This window comes from Rhea americana, unplaced genomic scaffold (genome assembly GCF_003343005.1).
Source record: "Rhea americana isolate MKP2758 unplaced genomic scaffold, rheAme1 scaffold_1, whole genome shotgun sequence".
Lineage (NCBI taxonomy): Eukaryota > Metazoa > Chordata > Aves > Rheiformes > Rheidae > Rhea > Rhea americana.
This window is the reverse complement of record NW_028185038.1, coordinates 19,075,138-19,090,662: the sequence shown is the minus strand read 5'-3', so window position 1 is coordinate 19,090,662 and position 15,525 is coordinate 19,075,138. Positions and strand designations below refer to the sequence as shown.

The 15,525-nt window shown below is 56.0% G+C and overlaps 1 protein-coding gene across 2 annotated transcripts; it reads right to left on the bottom strand.

The window, feature by feature from the left end:
* Positions 1-4,652: 4,652 nt before the first annotated feature.
* ZC3HC1 (zinc finger C3HC-type containing 1) lies at positions 4,653-15,415 on the bottom strand. Of its 2 annotated transcripts, none has more exons than XM_085299988.1 (10): positions 15,045-15,415; positions 13,266-13,376; positions 12,916-13,067; positions 11,066-11,149; positions 10,345-10,472; positions 8,834-8,991; positions 7,518-7,743; positions 6,639-6,848; positions 6,227-6,436; positions 4,653-5,172 (listed from the first exon to the last, which is right to left on the bottom strand). In XM_085299988.1, exons 1-10 carry the CDS (start codon positions 15,164-15,166, stop codon positions 5,104-5,106), a joined length of 1,470 nt encoding a protein of 489 aa, XP_085156114.1. In that variant the 5' UTR covers positions 15,167-15,415; the 3' UTR covers positions 4,653-5,103. The 2 variants fall into 2 exon arrangements, with proteins under 2 accessions (XP_085156114.1, XP_085156122.1); XM_085299996.1 differs by having other exon boundaries at positions 6,639-6,845.
* Between the last annotated feature and the right edge of the window lie 110 nt (positions 15,416-15,525).

The following is a 15,525-nucleotide window of genomic DNA, read 5'->3' as shown; positions in this document are numbered from 1 at the left end:
AGCTATGGGGAACCATGAGGAGTTATAGAGAGCCATGGGGATTGGGGAGGCCATAAGGAGCTATGGGGAACCATGAGGAGTTATAGAGAGCCATGGGGATTGGGGAGGCCATATGGAGCTGTGGAGAACCATGGGGAGTCAGGGGGATTGGGGGAGCTATGGGGAATCGTGGCTGTTGGGGGAGCTGCAGAGTGCTGGGGATCCGTGGGAAGTGGGGGGATACATGGGGAACTGTGGGCAGCTGGGGCAGACACTTGGGGAAGGGGCTTCTCCATGCAGTGCTATTTGGGGCGGGGGCACCCACGGCAGGTAGGCTACCCAGAGCCGAGGTGTTAGCACCTGGGGCAGCTGAGACACCCAGAGCCAGGGTGAGGACACCCAGGGCAGATGGGACACCCAGAGCCAGGGTGAGGACACCCAGGATAGGAGGGGCACCCAGAGCTGGGGTGATGGCATCCCAGACAGGGGTGTGTGTGTGAGAGAGAAGGAAACCAGGAGCACTAGTGCATGCGTTTGTGTGTGGGCACACAACATCCTCATGTTGGGCCCCACTCGCAGCAGGGTGCCCTGGGGTCCTGAGGGTCTCATGGTTGTATCCTGCCCCATAGCCTTGCACAAGGCTGAGCCTGCCCTACCTCTGTTCTCACAGACTCGTGGGCCAGGGCCACCATGGGGTGAAGTGACACCCTGTTAGGCCGTGTCCCACAAGTGTCATGGGGCTGCAGCAGGAGCTGTGCCATGCTCAGGCACCCCCCAGGACCTGACCCCCTTCCTTGGTGCCACTGCATGCCTCCATGGTGCCTCCAGCTAATTACGGCATGCGTGTTTTTCAGTGCTGGGCCTCTGAACGGCCTGGCTGCGCCCAGCCTGCAGGCTCATGTCACGCCACTTCCTGAAGTCGAAGCCCCAGAGGAAAATGACGGAGCAGAAGGGCTAGGGCAGTGTTTCCCAGGGAATGGCACAATTGAGTCTTTCTTGGAAGACAAATGATCCCAGTCGAAACTACCCTCAGCACCCGCCAGGCATTGCACCAGTGCTTCGCTCACCCCAGCACCCACTTGGGACAAGAAACAGTGAGGGTTGGCAGTGGTGACCCCCTGCTGCAGGGAATGGAGGTGTCCTATCTGCCAACTTGACCTGTCATCTGGAGAGGTTTGCCAGGATCAGATCTGGGATGCTGTGGAGAGGCTGCCAAGGCTTGTCCAGCCCCTGGCTATTACCCTGCTACTCTTCCATGTGGCACCAATGATACTGCCAAAGGTACCTTGGGAAGTATCAAATATGACTATGACAGAGCACTGGGGGCAGTGCTCAGGGGTATGGGGCTGGGTGGGTTTCTCCTCGATTCTGCCAGTGAGGGAAAGGATGTGAGGAGAGGATGGATACTGTGAATCCACAATTGGCTGCACAGCTGATGCAACAGGGTGTCCGTTTCTACAACCATAGCACCCTGCTTGAAGATTGATGACTATTTGGGAGAGATGGGATTCCCCTCACTAAGGGGGGGCAAAAGCACCTTTGCCAACAGGCTGGCCAGCCTGGTAAGGAGGGTTTTAAACAAGGAATGACACAGGAGGGAGAGAGATACAGGGAACATACAAGCAATGAAACAGAGCTTAAGTGAGGACACATGAAGTGTTTGCATGCATGCAGGCCAGGAAGTACCAACAGGACAACACTATGGTGAAGCCTCTCACACCCTTTCTGGGAAATTGGCACGCTTGGGTGCCTCTCTGAAGTGCTGGTACACTAATGCATGCAACATGGGGAATAAACAGGAGGAACTAGAGATCATTGTGTAGCTGCAGGGCAATGACCTCATTGGGATCACAGGGAGATGGTAGGATAGCTCCTACGACTGGAATGCTGCAATGGATGGCTACAGGCTCTTTAGGAAGGACAGGCCAGGACAGCAAGGAGAGAGAGTCATCCTTTACATGAGGGAGCAGCAGGAATGCATGGAGCTCTGCCTAGGAGTGGATGATGGGGCTGACTAAGAGCTTATTGGTAAGGATTAATGGGCAGACTAACATTGGTGATGTTGTTGTGGGTGTTTGCTAGAGGCCACCTGATCAGGAAGAAGCAGCAGATGAGGCCGCCTACAGATGGCTAGAAGCAGTCTCACATTCGCAGGCCCTTGTCCTCATAGTGGACTTTAACTTCCTCAGTATCTGCTGTAGGGACAACACAACAGGGCAAATGCAATCCAGGAGGTTCCTGGAGAGCATTAATGACAACTTCCCAGTACAGGTGATGGAGGAGCCAACAAAAAGAGGTGCTCTGCTGGATCTCATTCTTACAAATAAGGAAGGTCTGGTTGAGAATGTGAAGGTTGGGGGCAACCTTGGCAGCAGTGACCCTAAAATGGTGGAGTTCAGGATCCTGCAAGATCAAGGGCAAAAAGCAGGGTCACAGCCCTGGACTTCAGGAGGACAGACTTTAGCCTCTTCAGGGACCTGCTTGAAAGAATCCCCTGGGATACAAGAAGAGGGGAAGGGAGGGTCCAGGAAAGTTGGCTGATAATCAAGAATCACCCCCTTCAAGCTTATGGTCCATCTCAAGGAGCAGGAAGTCAAGCAAAAGGGGCAGGAAACTGCATGGATGAACAAGGAGCTGCTGGCAAGACTCAGTCATGAAAAGGAAGTCCACATAAGGTGGAAACAGGGATGGATAGTCTGAGAGGAATATAGGGATGTTGTCTGAGCATATAGGGATGGGGCTAGGAAGTCCAAAGCCCATCTGGAGGTTAATCTGGCGAGGGATGTCAAGGACAACAAGAAGGGCTTCTGTATCAGTAGCAAAAGGAAGACCTGGGGAAATGCGGGCCTGCTGCTGAATGGCCAGTGCTGAATGTGTCCTGGTGACAGAGGACACAGAAAAGGCTGAGGTACTGAATGACTTCTTCACCTCAGTCTTTACTGTTAAGACTGGCCTTCAGAAATCCCAGGCCCTAGAAACCAGGGAGAAAGTCTGGAGAAAGGGAAACCTTCCGTTGGTGGAAGAGGATTAGGTTAAGGACATACATTAGCTTAAGCAAACTGGACATACACAAGTCCATGGGCCCTCATTGGATGCACCCAGAAGCGCTGAGGGGGCTGGCCAATATCATTGCAAGGCCACTCTCAATCATCTTTGAAAGGTCATAGTGATCAGGAGAGGTGCCTGATGACTGAAAGAAAACAAATGTCACTCCTGTCTTCAAAAAGAGCAAAGGGGAGGACCCAGGAAACTACAGGCCCGTCAGCCTCACCTCCACCCCTGGAAAAGTGATGGAGCAGCTCATCCTGATACCATTTCCAGGCACATGAAGGACAAGAAGGTGATCAAGAGTGGTCAGCATGGATTCACAAAGGGGAAATCATGCTTAACCACCCTGTAGGTCTTCTATGATGAAATGACTGGTTTAGTAGATGAAAGGAGAGCAGTGGATGCTGTCTACCTTAATTTCAGTAAGGCTTTCAACATTGTCTCCCATAAAATCCTCATAGGCAAGCTGATGAAGTAAGGGCTAGATGAGCAGTAAGAAGGATTAAAAAAAATAAAAAAGGCAGAGGAGAGGCCACAGCTAAAGCCATCGCCCGAATTAGCCAAGAAATAAGGGAGTTTACACTCCCCCAACTTTAGGAATCAGGTACCCCAGGATAAGGTCTAGCCTGAAAGGCTGTCTGCAGGGAGTGATAGATGTCCTCACTGAAAGCCTCAGAGAAATCGCAGCAGCTGCAGAAAAGCAGGTAACAGGCCCCAGGCTTGAATTTTCCTTTTTTCTTCGTGTTGCACCTGGTACCTGTGACTGCATTTCCTGCTTGTGAAAGCTGGGCTTTGCCCCCTGCTTTGTTGCCGTCCTATTTTGAGGTTGTTTGGCTCTGCAGAGCAGGCTCCCCCCACGCTGTGCCATGGGGTTAAGGAGACAATGATATTCAACCAGAGTCAAGTGCACTTGAAAGGGGGATTCAGGGCTTGTCACACTGGCACCATTAGCTTTGGAGCACAGGGATCAGCCCTAACTAATGTGCCCATCACCTGCCTGGACAGAGGGCATCCAGCAAACACCTCAAAGGGGTATGGGGCAAGGAGAGACACAGAGGAGGCCCCAACAGGGGGGAGTGTTTTCCAGGCACACAGACCGTGCTGTGGTTAATTCCTGTCCCAATAGAGCTGGTGAAACTGAGACAGGGCCTCTGTTTGGGACCGGCATCCCCAAGGCCTAAGGGCTGGATGTGGAGCCTGGCCGTAGGAAAAGGGAATGACAATTCCCATGCCTTCGCCCGTGCAAGCTTGGCTGCAGCAGACCAGGATCAGGCAGTCCAGCAGCACCTGAGTTGCCTGCAGGGTCTGAGCCCTCCCCAAAGCTCCCTCCACAACATCCTCAAGGACAGAGGCAATGAATCAGGCTACACATCCAGCCCCTGGTGGGTCGGGCATGGCCAGATGCCCCCCCAAACCCGCCTGCCCAAGGCAGATCCCAGCAGGTGCTGTGAGTCCACAGGCACCTCCATGACTATGGCTGCAGAAGTGATGCCAAGGCCCCAGAGGAACAGCCAGTGAAGAGCTCAAGGCACGGCCAGCTCCCAAGGACACCCTGGGCAGGGGAGCCACTGAAATGGGGAAGTGGGAAACAGGAGAGGAAGGCAGTGACCCCACAGAGACAAGTGTAAGAAAAAAGTGAAATGTTTTATTCCTACCTGGCATCACTTCCCTGCACTGCTGGTGGCAGCTCATGGCTCCCCCCGGGGCCTTGCTGGATACAACAGTTGGCCTCACGAGGAACCACATCTCCTCGCTCACCTCCTGGGCCTGCAGCGCTTCCCAGCTCACCACAAACAAGCCTGCAAGGGGCTGTTGAAGCCCGCAGGGCCAAGGGCCATAGTGGCAACTTATGAAAGCAGGGGGACTTCAAAGAAGGCAACCGGGAGAGGAGGGGGTCCCAGTGGCCACCTGGGGCCATCTGGTGCAGGGGCTGCCCGTGGCCTTTGTGGCATGCGTGGGCCTCCTCAGCACCCCCTCCCCAGAGCACAGAGATGCCTCAGGAGTCACTGCAAAGCAAATCTCCACTGGACTGACGCGATGCCTTGTGCCGATGGCGAGGCTGTGGCGGCAGCCTGTTCAGGAGGAATTCATGCTTTCCCACTGCCGGAAAATGCGGAACACCTTACAGGACTTCACCGAGAGGCTCTGCAAGAGACAGGAGCAAAGTGATGATCTGAGATCAAGGCACCACACGATGACACGCAGCTGCCACCAGCCCCAAGCACCCCTATCCAAAGCATGCAAGGAGAAGCTGTAGCAAGGAAACACTGAAATTTCATAATCGGCTCCAGGACATCATTTAGCTCATTTTCTTTGTTAGTTTTATTTACCAGCAGGAGAAATAGGGAGAGGACAGCAAGATGATGGCAAGTGAGAAGCAGGAATAGACTTCAAATATCCCTACTCCAGCTGGGGCTTTTACCTCCAAGGTTTTGCAGGTAACGGTTGCCAAACAGTTGGCACTTAGCTGGCTAACAGCTGTATGTGGCACAGCTGGAAGGGACCAGCGCTGTTGGGGATGTAAGTTATGGGAAGTGCTCAAGACAAGTGATGAAAGACAAGTGATGAAGTAATGGTTAAGACTACTACACTGATTTCTGCAGCTCAGCCCTGAGTGTGGCTGAGGAAAGCCTGAAGGAGGCATCTCGAGATGGCTATTGGAGCTGAGGGGATCCAGGTAGGCAGTGACAGGTGCCCACTGCTCCCTCTCACTGCCCTGCACCTGCTCAGGGAAAGCTGCAGCCTGAGCTCCACTCCCTCAGCTTGGCAAACGCACCACTCCAGTGGCCCAGGGCTGGCGACTGCGGGCCCCAGCTGGCAGGACATCTGCAGAGTGGGGCTCTCTATCAGAACACGAAATGAAATTGGATCTTGGGCAGCGCAGAGCCACTCTGGAGAGCTTGCTATTTATAGCAGCCCTCAAACAGATCAGTGTGCAACACTGCATTAACAGATGAGACCTGGCTGAGAGGCTGTCAGCACAGGCAGAGGGGGAGCTGAGACTCTGCAGACACAGGCTTGGTCCTAGCCACCCAGTCGGCCTGGTTTGCTACTTTGGTTTTAGCCCGAATGAAGCTGATCTGCCCCAAGCTCAGCCTGTTGGCTTTCAGCCCAGGGAAAGGCTATAGAGCAAGCAGTGTCTGAGAGCTCAAGGATGGATGTATGGCTTGGTTCAGGACTGGCGATCCTGCAGGCTCACCACAGGCTCCGTCTCAGGCAGTCTGTCGCACTTTCTCATGGCCAAGAGTGTGTTCAGCACCACTTGCCAGCCCGGCTCTGCCTTCGCAGGCTTCTTGTCCATCTGGGCCACGGAGTCCTCTAGGGCTTCCCCTCCTTCCACCACGTTGACCCAGGGACACCAGTCGCGATGCTGCGTGCTGGGGTCAAAGAAGCTCCTCACAGAAGTGTCCTGGGCGAGACAGATGACGACAGTGAAGGAAACAGTGACAGCACGGTTTTAAACAGACCCTAGTGACAAGGTAAAACCTCCTCCTTGCTCTGAGCTGGCTCAGTGCTGTCCTACTGTGACAACACCGGCACCCGGATCAGGAACACCCGACCTGGATCCCTCTCCATCCCACCCATGCTCTCACTGTGCCTGTGCCACTCACTGAGCTGCTAGATGAGCAGAGCCGTGCCCGCTTGGCCCTGCGGTGAGGGCTGGATGGCACCTCCACGTTGTCCCCCTGCCCCATGCTGCGGGTGACGGGGCGGCTCCTCAGCACAGGGCTGGTAGTCTCCAACTCGCCTCGCTCCATGGGGCTGGAGCAGTCCCAACCCCGTGGGTGGGAGATTGCTGGGGACGGGCTCTTCTCCTGCTGCTGGTAGAGAAAGGACACGGAATTAGCAGAGCTCCTCTGGTCACTAGGATGCCCTCTGCCCAAGGGGGACAGTGACAGGGTGGCCCTGCCCCCCTTGAACAAGAGATGGAGGCTCTTTCAGCTGTCCTGGTAAGACCCATGTCATCTTCCCTTCACACCAGGAGCACCTTGGACGCGTCTCATTGCACGTGGGTGAAGGTACCCCTTGATTTGGAGCACCCCAAGTCAAGACGTTTACAGGGATCCTGGCCAGAACAGCCTATTTTGGGCTATCCCACAGAAGTGTCTGAGGGTGGCAGGGGCAGGAGGACAGAGAGCAATGGGCAGTGCGAAAGACAGCGACAACCCACTTCCATTGGACACAGTCAATGGCTGAGGACTTAGCACACTGCCCAGATGAGCCACTTCTCACGGCAAGAGGCAGCTACCTGTCCAGAGACATCACTGTAGGGAATGGTACCTTGCACAGTCCAGCTGGGGACTTGTACCTTGACCAAAACCAGCTGGCCTCATCCCTCTCAGAGATAGCTAAACCCCTCACACCACTGCTTGTCAGCAGTAGCAGACACCCAAACTACATCAGTTTTGACTGCTGCCCACCCCCAACGATGTGGTACCACCCAGACAGCCCGAGTGCATGGAGTGACCCGGCTGAGCGCTGGGCCATACCTGCTCAGAGCCCGGAGGAAGCGTGTCCTGGCTCCGTGTGAGCATCCTGCGTGGAGACATGGGCACCGGCGGGAAACGCTCGGCAGGAGCCAGCGGGGTGCTGCTCAGGCCGCAGGAGTCCAGCTCCAGCCCAGCAGACTCCAGCTGGTGGAAGCCCCACAGTCCCACCTTCCTCATGCAGCGGGAGCAGGTGATCACAGAGAGGTGCATGGAGCCGGATGCAGTGCTGGGGGGACAGAGCCAAGTGACAGGAAAAGGTGAGAGACAAGCCTGGGCCCTTCCCTAATATATCGCAGCTTTCAGAACAGATGCAGGTATTTGGCAAATTACAGGAAAGGTCACAGTCACAGGTACCCAAGCCAGGACTTTTGAAGACATCAGCACCCCTTGGCTGAGGCGCAGACAGTTACTGGTTTTGTAGCCCAGTACACTGAGAAGTAAAACAAGTTAAATTAAACCCTTCTATAGCTTTGACTTAAACTGGCTCATTTATGCTTTCGTTTGCCACGGACCAGGACAGTAGTTACGATATGTCAGGTGAGGGTGTTTAAGGATGTCATCATCCCCATCTTCAGCCCCTCCCACTGTGCAGCCACACTGGCAGCTCCGCTCTTCCCCTCCAAAAGCCTGTTATCAGCCTGCACCGTAAGAGATCACCTGCAGCGAGATGCCTCAGGCATGAACAGCGTGGCTGTTTCACTCGCAGCGCACGCTTTGGAAAGCGTGAACCTTCAGGCCATGAACCTGCCCTTCCTTCCTGCAGGCCTGACGAGCAACGAAAGCAGTACTGAGGGCGACCTTTCAGGTAAATCAGCTATGAATGGAACAACCGGCAGCTCAGAGGCCTTGTTTCAGACTTCACAAACTCTGGGAGACACTTGTTTTTGGTTAGCTTTGCACTGGGGTTTCTGAAAGTCTGTTTCACAATTTTGACAGCTGGAGATGAGCTTTTGATGGAGCACTGGAGCAGGTTGCCCAGAGAGGTTGTGGAGTCTCCTTCTCTGGAGATAGTCAAGGCCCGTCTGGATGCAACCCCGTCTAACATGCTCTAGGTGACCCTGCTGAACAGGGAGGTTGCACTAGATGATCTCCAGAGGTCCCTTCCAACCTTACTGGTTCTATGATTCTGTGATTTTATTAACAACAGTGAAATAGGGGGCAGCGAACATTTCACAGGAGAGACATTCGCATTTCTCCAGCCTTGGACAGGTTTCACTGGCAATCACAGCAAAGTGCAACAGACACTCCGGATTGTGCACAGAATATTTACAGCCCGTACCAGAGCCCTTGCTCGCAGGCATTACCCACATACTGACCTGCAAGTCCAGCCGCACAGAGCCAGGACGCAGGCAGGAATGTGTACTTGCAGGATTTCCGAGGCAAACTTCATTAGCGGTTTCTCTCCCTCTGTTTTGTGCTCGAGTTCCTCTCCGATCAGCTGCAGGAGCAGGCTGATCTTCTCCTCCGTCAGGCACTGTGGGACAAAGCCAGCAGTCAAAGGTAGCGCTCGCGTTCCTTCAGACCGAGCCCCAACCCCAAAGGAGTTTGGGGTCCAGACTCGTTCATGCACCTTTCGTTCTCCCTAAGGCCACGTGGGGACCATGGAGCCAATCTCAGCTCTGCTGCTCATGGCAAAGCACGAGTCCGAACAACCCCAGCTCGGCTGTCTGATCCCAGGGTGGTACGGGGGCGAGTGGCTGCCTGTGCTTGGACAAACCGAGAATGCTTTGGGGGCATCACTGAGACACAGGGAGAAAAGAGCCCCCGAAGGCCACTGATGGGGCTCCAGACCTTGCTGCTAGTAAGACAGTTGGAGAGTTGCATGTAGAGTGATCTGTACACGTGGTCTGTGCATTGGTTTTAAGCCATCTTTTCTCGGGGGCTCTGCTGGTTTTCACAGCTCAGCCAGCTCACCCTGGTGACCATAAAATGCCTCTGCTATTTCTACTGAATGGATGAAGTATTCCCTGGTTCCCATACAGTTTCACACTGTTGAGAGCCATCTGTTTCCCAGCGATCGAGTGCCCAACAAGCCAGACTTGGCTGAAGCGGAGCACGGCCTGGCCAGTTCCCCATGAGGAGGCAATCTCACACGTGTTCCTGCCTGTGGCTCCTCTCCAGCCTTTCCTGCCCGAGCTCTTTCTTCCCTCCTGCCCACTGAGCGTGCCCCCATACCTGTCTTGCCCTGGCAGCCTCCCTGTACTGCACTCACCAGCCTGCTGGACAGGCTCCCTTGCCTGCATGGGCCTCTGCCCACATTTCTGCTCTGGGAAAACCTCTGGCACCCCGGACTCCTGACCTCTCCTGGCACAATGATGGTGCCTAGGTCTTTCAGGGGATCTCAGTCATTTGCCAGAGGGGTGATCCACAGGCTGGTGCATCTCAGAGATTCCCTGGAGGTAATGAACAGTGGTGAGAGCTGCTAGGGAAAGCAGACGCCTGAAAGAGTCTGTGGGACCTCACATGCCTTCTGCTGGGCACCAGAGAGCATCATGTGTTGGGGAAGGTGCAGAGCAGGAAACAGATAAAACAGCCCACTTCACACTGGTGACATTGCAACAACATGAGCTTGCTGTGCCTGGGCTCATCAAGGGCTCACAGGGATGAACCCTTCTGAATTCCCTTTAACGTGCTTTGGGAAACGCCAAGACCACAGAGCACGTGACAAGCACACAGGGTGGAGCGAAGCCTACCCAGAAGCCTGAAGTTTCCAGTTTGAATCCTCAACCTCACAACTGTTCCAGTCAGGATTTGCACAGCACAGGCAGGTCTCGTGATGCCACTGGGGACGTCAGCTCCCCAGTCATGCAGGCCCCCAGAAACTCACCATGTTTTTCATGTCTTCCGCTCTGAGGGAGGGCAGCTGCAGCTCCAGCTGACACAGGCTCTGAAAGCGATCCAGAAAGTCCTGGAGAAGGGCTCTGGGCTCATCCACCAGCAAAAGAGCAAAGCGATCTAGTGTAAGAAAAAGCAGGAGGCCTTAGTTGTGACACCAGCCTTCCCACCCCTTCATTATTCTACAGGACAAGAGAGGAAAGAAGAACAAAAAAGATGTTCTGATAGGGGTCTTCTGGCCTATAAATAAAAACTAAGCAGTCTTTTTCCTTTGCAATCACCCTTCTTAGTGCAGCAAGGACTCCGATGATCCATAAAGGTCTATCACCCCTTCAAAGTGTCCCAAGTCAACAATCCTCCCCCATCTTCTCCCAGTTACAACCTGAACGGCATTTTAACCACCCTGGAGAGGACGTCATATAAAGTTAACGGAGCCAGTACTGCCTCGTGGGTACAGCCCTGGTTTAGGACTCAAGATTTGGAGCTCTAGCTGTGGCTCAGCTGTGAACTTGCTGAGGGTGCTCAGAGGCATCCTTTTGCCACCCTGTGCTTCAACCTCCCCTTGGGGAAAAAAAGAGACTGCAACACTGTCTGCTTTGAGACCTTGTGGACAATCTGCTGTTACTGCAAGGGGAGGTGAGAGCTACATCAGAAAGGCAGAGAGTAAGTAGTAATCCCAGGCTTGTGCCCCAGCTGAGCTCTGTAAGACGAACCTGGGCAGGGGCTGTCTGGCCAGAAGCAGAACTTCTCGTGAGCGGTGCACAAGGCCTTCTTCAGCTCCACACAGCGCTCCTTATCTGCAAGGCAAAACCGACTTCTACTCCCCTGTGGAGACACCTCCTCAGGGAAGAGAAGGAACTCCGGGAGAGGGCACCCTCCCCAGGGGCTTCCCTGCTCCCAGCAGCCAGGTTCCTCCCGTTCGGCATGGCTCCGGGGAAGGACATCACACGAGGCTGCAGCTCGCGAGCCTGAGGCTCTCTGCTTACACTCACCTCCCTCCCCGAAGGGGCTGGCAGCTTGCTGCCCCTCCAGCCCTGCCCTCCCCCAGCTCTGCCCAGCAAAGGGAGCGGTTCCTGCAGCAGTGGAGACAGGCCGGCTGAAGGGATCGCTCCAAAATGGCAAGGACGACTAGGCCGGCTCCACCTCCCCGCAGCCAGAGCCCTGTCCCTTTCCCGGGCACGGCGACCACGGACGAGAGGAGCCTGCCACGCTGCGCTGGCAGTGCGGCAGATGCTTCAGTCCAGCCACCAGTGCAGGGACTGGCTGCTCTTGCTGATTTTACCACCCTGGACTGCTGCCAGCTCCTAGCTAACTCACTTGACTGCTCCTCCCTGGCTGCAGGGGCCAAATCACAGCCATGCCTAGAAATTAAGTACCAAAACTTTTGTTGGGAGGTTAATTTAACTAGTTCAAACCTTACAGAATGAAACCATTCATTTTTCAAGCTACATTTGCTATTCTTTCCCACCTCCAATTACTTTAGGTCTTCTTAAACCAGTGCAATTACTAATAGAATAATTAGGTCACAGTTTATTTAATAAAGACTGTCTAAACAAACAGCAGACATGACTATTCAGAGTGACCCAAAAGGAAATTCTTATGCAGCTCCCTATCACGCATACCACGCGCTGTGCTTGTCAGACATCGGGCTGCGCTTTGCCCTCTGTTATCTCGCAGATAACAGCAGCAGGGACTTGAACCAAGCAAAGAAAGTTGAGAAGGGGGCAATGACACTCACGTGTGCCAGTCCCAAGCAGAGGAAAGTGCAGGTTTGGGCAGATGTTAAAGCAAAGGCCGTCACTGGGCCATGCTGTGGCTTGCGAGTGTCACGAGGCCGGCGAGCTGCACGAGCCCAGCTCCCGTCTGGGCCACGTCCCGGGACAACGCTCACGCTGCGGGGCCGAGAGCCTCCGCTGCGGCGGAGCACGAGGCTGCACCGCAGAGGCCGGCGTTTCCGTTGCGTTCTCGGCCCCGTGCCGCCAAACGGCGGGACCGGAGCTGTTCCTGCTCCCCGCCAGCAGACTGCCCTGGATGCTCCTGTCCTGCGGCCTCTGACGGATCCCGTGCGCAGCTCTGGGCACACGTTCCCACCGTCAGGACTAGCCAACACTCTACAGCCAGCGGAAGGAAAACAGTGCGAGGCCTAGACTGCAAACTCAGTAAAGAGGACAGGAAGGGGAGTTTTACTGCTGGTAATTCACACTAGCTTAAAGGGAGCAGCGGAGGAGTTTATGAACAAAATTACACAAAGCGAGTGCCTTCAAGGATTGACTTGGTGACCAGCTGTCACTGCCAGGCCTGCGCCAGAAAAATAAGCAGAGAGCAGCAGACCAAGCAGTATGGAAACCTGTCTCTGATCATGGGAGCAGGAAGTTTTATGTTCTTGCAAATTAATGGAAAGAGTTACTAAACTCGCAGTTTATTTTCAGAGATGCCAAACACCCAGCATCACCCAAGACTAAGGGAGCTGCTTACACGAGCAGCGAGGCGCGTGCTCCCAAAGCCTGCGTTTGGGAGCACCGACCCCCAGGCCTGTCCTCGGCAAAGACCCTGGCATACGTACACTTGTTGAAATCGAACGCCAGCTGCAAGCTCACGCAGAGGAAGGCCTGGCAGCTGGAGCACTTCAGCATGTCGCACTCCACGTTGGTCCACCCGTATTTGGCACACACCAGGGGAGACAGCTCATGGGGTTTGCCCGCCCACTTCAGCGGGTGCTTGCGTTAAGGATAAAGCTCAATCGTATCACAGGATGGCCAGCCTTAGCACTTAGACAGGTCATTTCTCCCAGGGTGACCCGTCAACAGAAAAAGAAAAGCCTCTAAGAAGATGGAGCCCGAGAGGAAACTGCAGGGAGGGTCACAGCAGAGCAGGGCAAGGGCTGGCTGAACACTCAGCATCAGAAAGGATATGGTGAACGTTTCCACTCTGCTGAAATAGGCCTCTTTGCTCATTGACTCCAAAGAGGCAGCATCAATTTGCGAAGATCCGTTAGCTGATTCTGACCAGACAGACGTGTCTTTCCTAAAAGGAAACAGCAAGTCAGCAAGCAAGACAGCTGCGTGGTTCTGGAAAGATTTCATGAATGCACTGGGGAGGAAAAAAAAAAGTGCATTGCACCTTTTCTACCATTTCATCCTTCAGGCTTAGGCTCACAGCAATCTCTTCTCCAGAAGCCCCTAAGCCCTGGCTTTTAAGTGGCTATTTTACTAACGGACCAATTAAAAACACAAGAGCGTCAAGCAAAGCTGCGCGCTAAACGTTTCATGATTATTGGCGGCGGCGGCTCACAGGGGCTCGATGCGGGAAGCGGGAGACGCAATCCGGCTCTCGGAGCCGGGCGCAGCCACATCGGCGACCGCGGCGCAGCTCTGAGGTTGGAGCTGCACCAGAGCTCCGCACGCCACAGGGGCTGCGGCGCATCGGGGCAAACAGCTCCTCCGCTTGCTGGACCCCGGTCGGAACCGCAGCTCCCGCGCCCTTACTGACAGCCCCGCGCGCGGGGACGGTTTGTAACTCTGCCTTTCAATAGCTTAACATCTGGGGATGGTTTAAGCTGCATCTCAGAGGTTGAGCTGCAACTCAAGGCGACCGCAGCAGCTTGGATCTGGGATACCCCCAAAGTTCCCCATTGCCTCAACAAACCAGTGCCCTCCAGTACCTCCCAGTGCTCTCCAGACCCTCCCAGTGTCCCCAGGCACCTCCCGCTGTCTCCCAGTACTCCCAGTAACCTCGATGCCCTCCAGCATGCTCTACTGCCTCCCAGTCCCTCCCACTGCCTGCCAGCACCACCCAGTGCCCACTGCTGCCCCCCAGTGCCCAGTACAGCCCAGTGCTGCCTCCTAGTGCTCCCCAGCACCTCCCACTCTCTACCAGTCCTCTGGGCCCACCCCAGCACTCCTAGTGGCCATTTTTTTTCCAGTACATCCCAGTGCTCCGTAGTGATTCCCAGTACTCCCCAGCATCTCCCCGTAGCTCCCAGCGCCCCCCCCCAGCACTCTCCATTAACTCTCAGTGACTTCTAGTACCCTTCAGCTACTCCCAGTACCCCCCAGCACCCTCTAGGCACTCCCAGGGACTCCCAAAGCCCTCAGTGACTTCCAGTGGCCCCCAGTGACCTCCTGGAAACCCTCAGTACCTTCCAACAACTCCCAGTGACTCCCACTGCCCCCCCCCAGGACCCTCCAGTAATGCTCAGTGACTTCCAGTACACCCTTGTGATTTCCAGTAAACCCTAGCATCTTCCAGGGACTCCCAGAGACTCCCACTGCCCCCCCCAGGACCCTCCAGTAATGCTTAGTGACTTCCAGTACAACCTAGTACTTTCCAGGAACTCCCAGAGCTCTCCAGCAACCCCTCAGCAACTCCAAGTAGCACCCCCCCAGTGACTCCCAGTACCCCCAGCAATCCCCAGTGACTCCCAGGCCCTCCAAAACCCCCTCAGTACTCTCTAGTGCCTCCCAGTACCCCCAGGCCCTCCAACAATCCCTAGTGCCTTCCAGTACCCTCCAGTGCCTCCCAGTACCCCCCCAGGCCCTCCAGCATCCCCCAGTGCCTCCCAGTACCCTCTAGTGCCTCCCAGTACCCCCCCAGGCCCTCCAGCATCCCCCAGTGCCTCCCAGCACCCCCGGCCGGCGGCGGGGGGCGGGCACCCCTCCCGCGCCGGCGGGGCCCCGCCGCGGCCGCCCTCACCCGTCGGGGCCGGCGCCCTCCGGGGCGATGCCGCCGTCGATGAGCTCGCGGATCTGCTGCGGGGTGACGGCGGGCGGCCTGCCCCGGCCCCCCGCCGCCGCCACGGCGCTGGGCGCCGCCATCTTGGTCCCACACGGTGCGCAGGCCCCGGGAGAGGGAAACGGCGCCGCGCCGAGGCGTTCCGCCGCCGCGGGACCCGCCACGCCGCAGCACCTGCCCTACCGGGGTGCTCGGCGCTGCACCCCGTCCGCGGGGCGCTCCCGCCGCCGGCGCTCCATTGCTCTCGCCTGAGTTGGCGGCGGCGGCCGCGCCGGGCGAGCTGCGCAGGCGCGGGACGAGGCAGCCGGCTCTCGACTGCTCACGCCTGCCGCTGCCCTCGCTGCGGCAACGTACCCGCTCCCCCCGCCTCCCGCCCCCGCGGCCTCGCTTTCCTCCCCACCTGCCAACAAGGCCGCGTTTCATAGGCTGCGGCCGCAGCAGC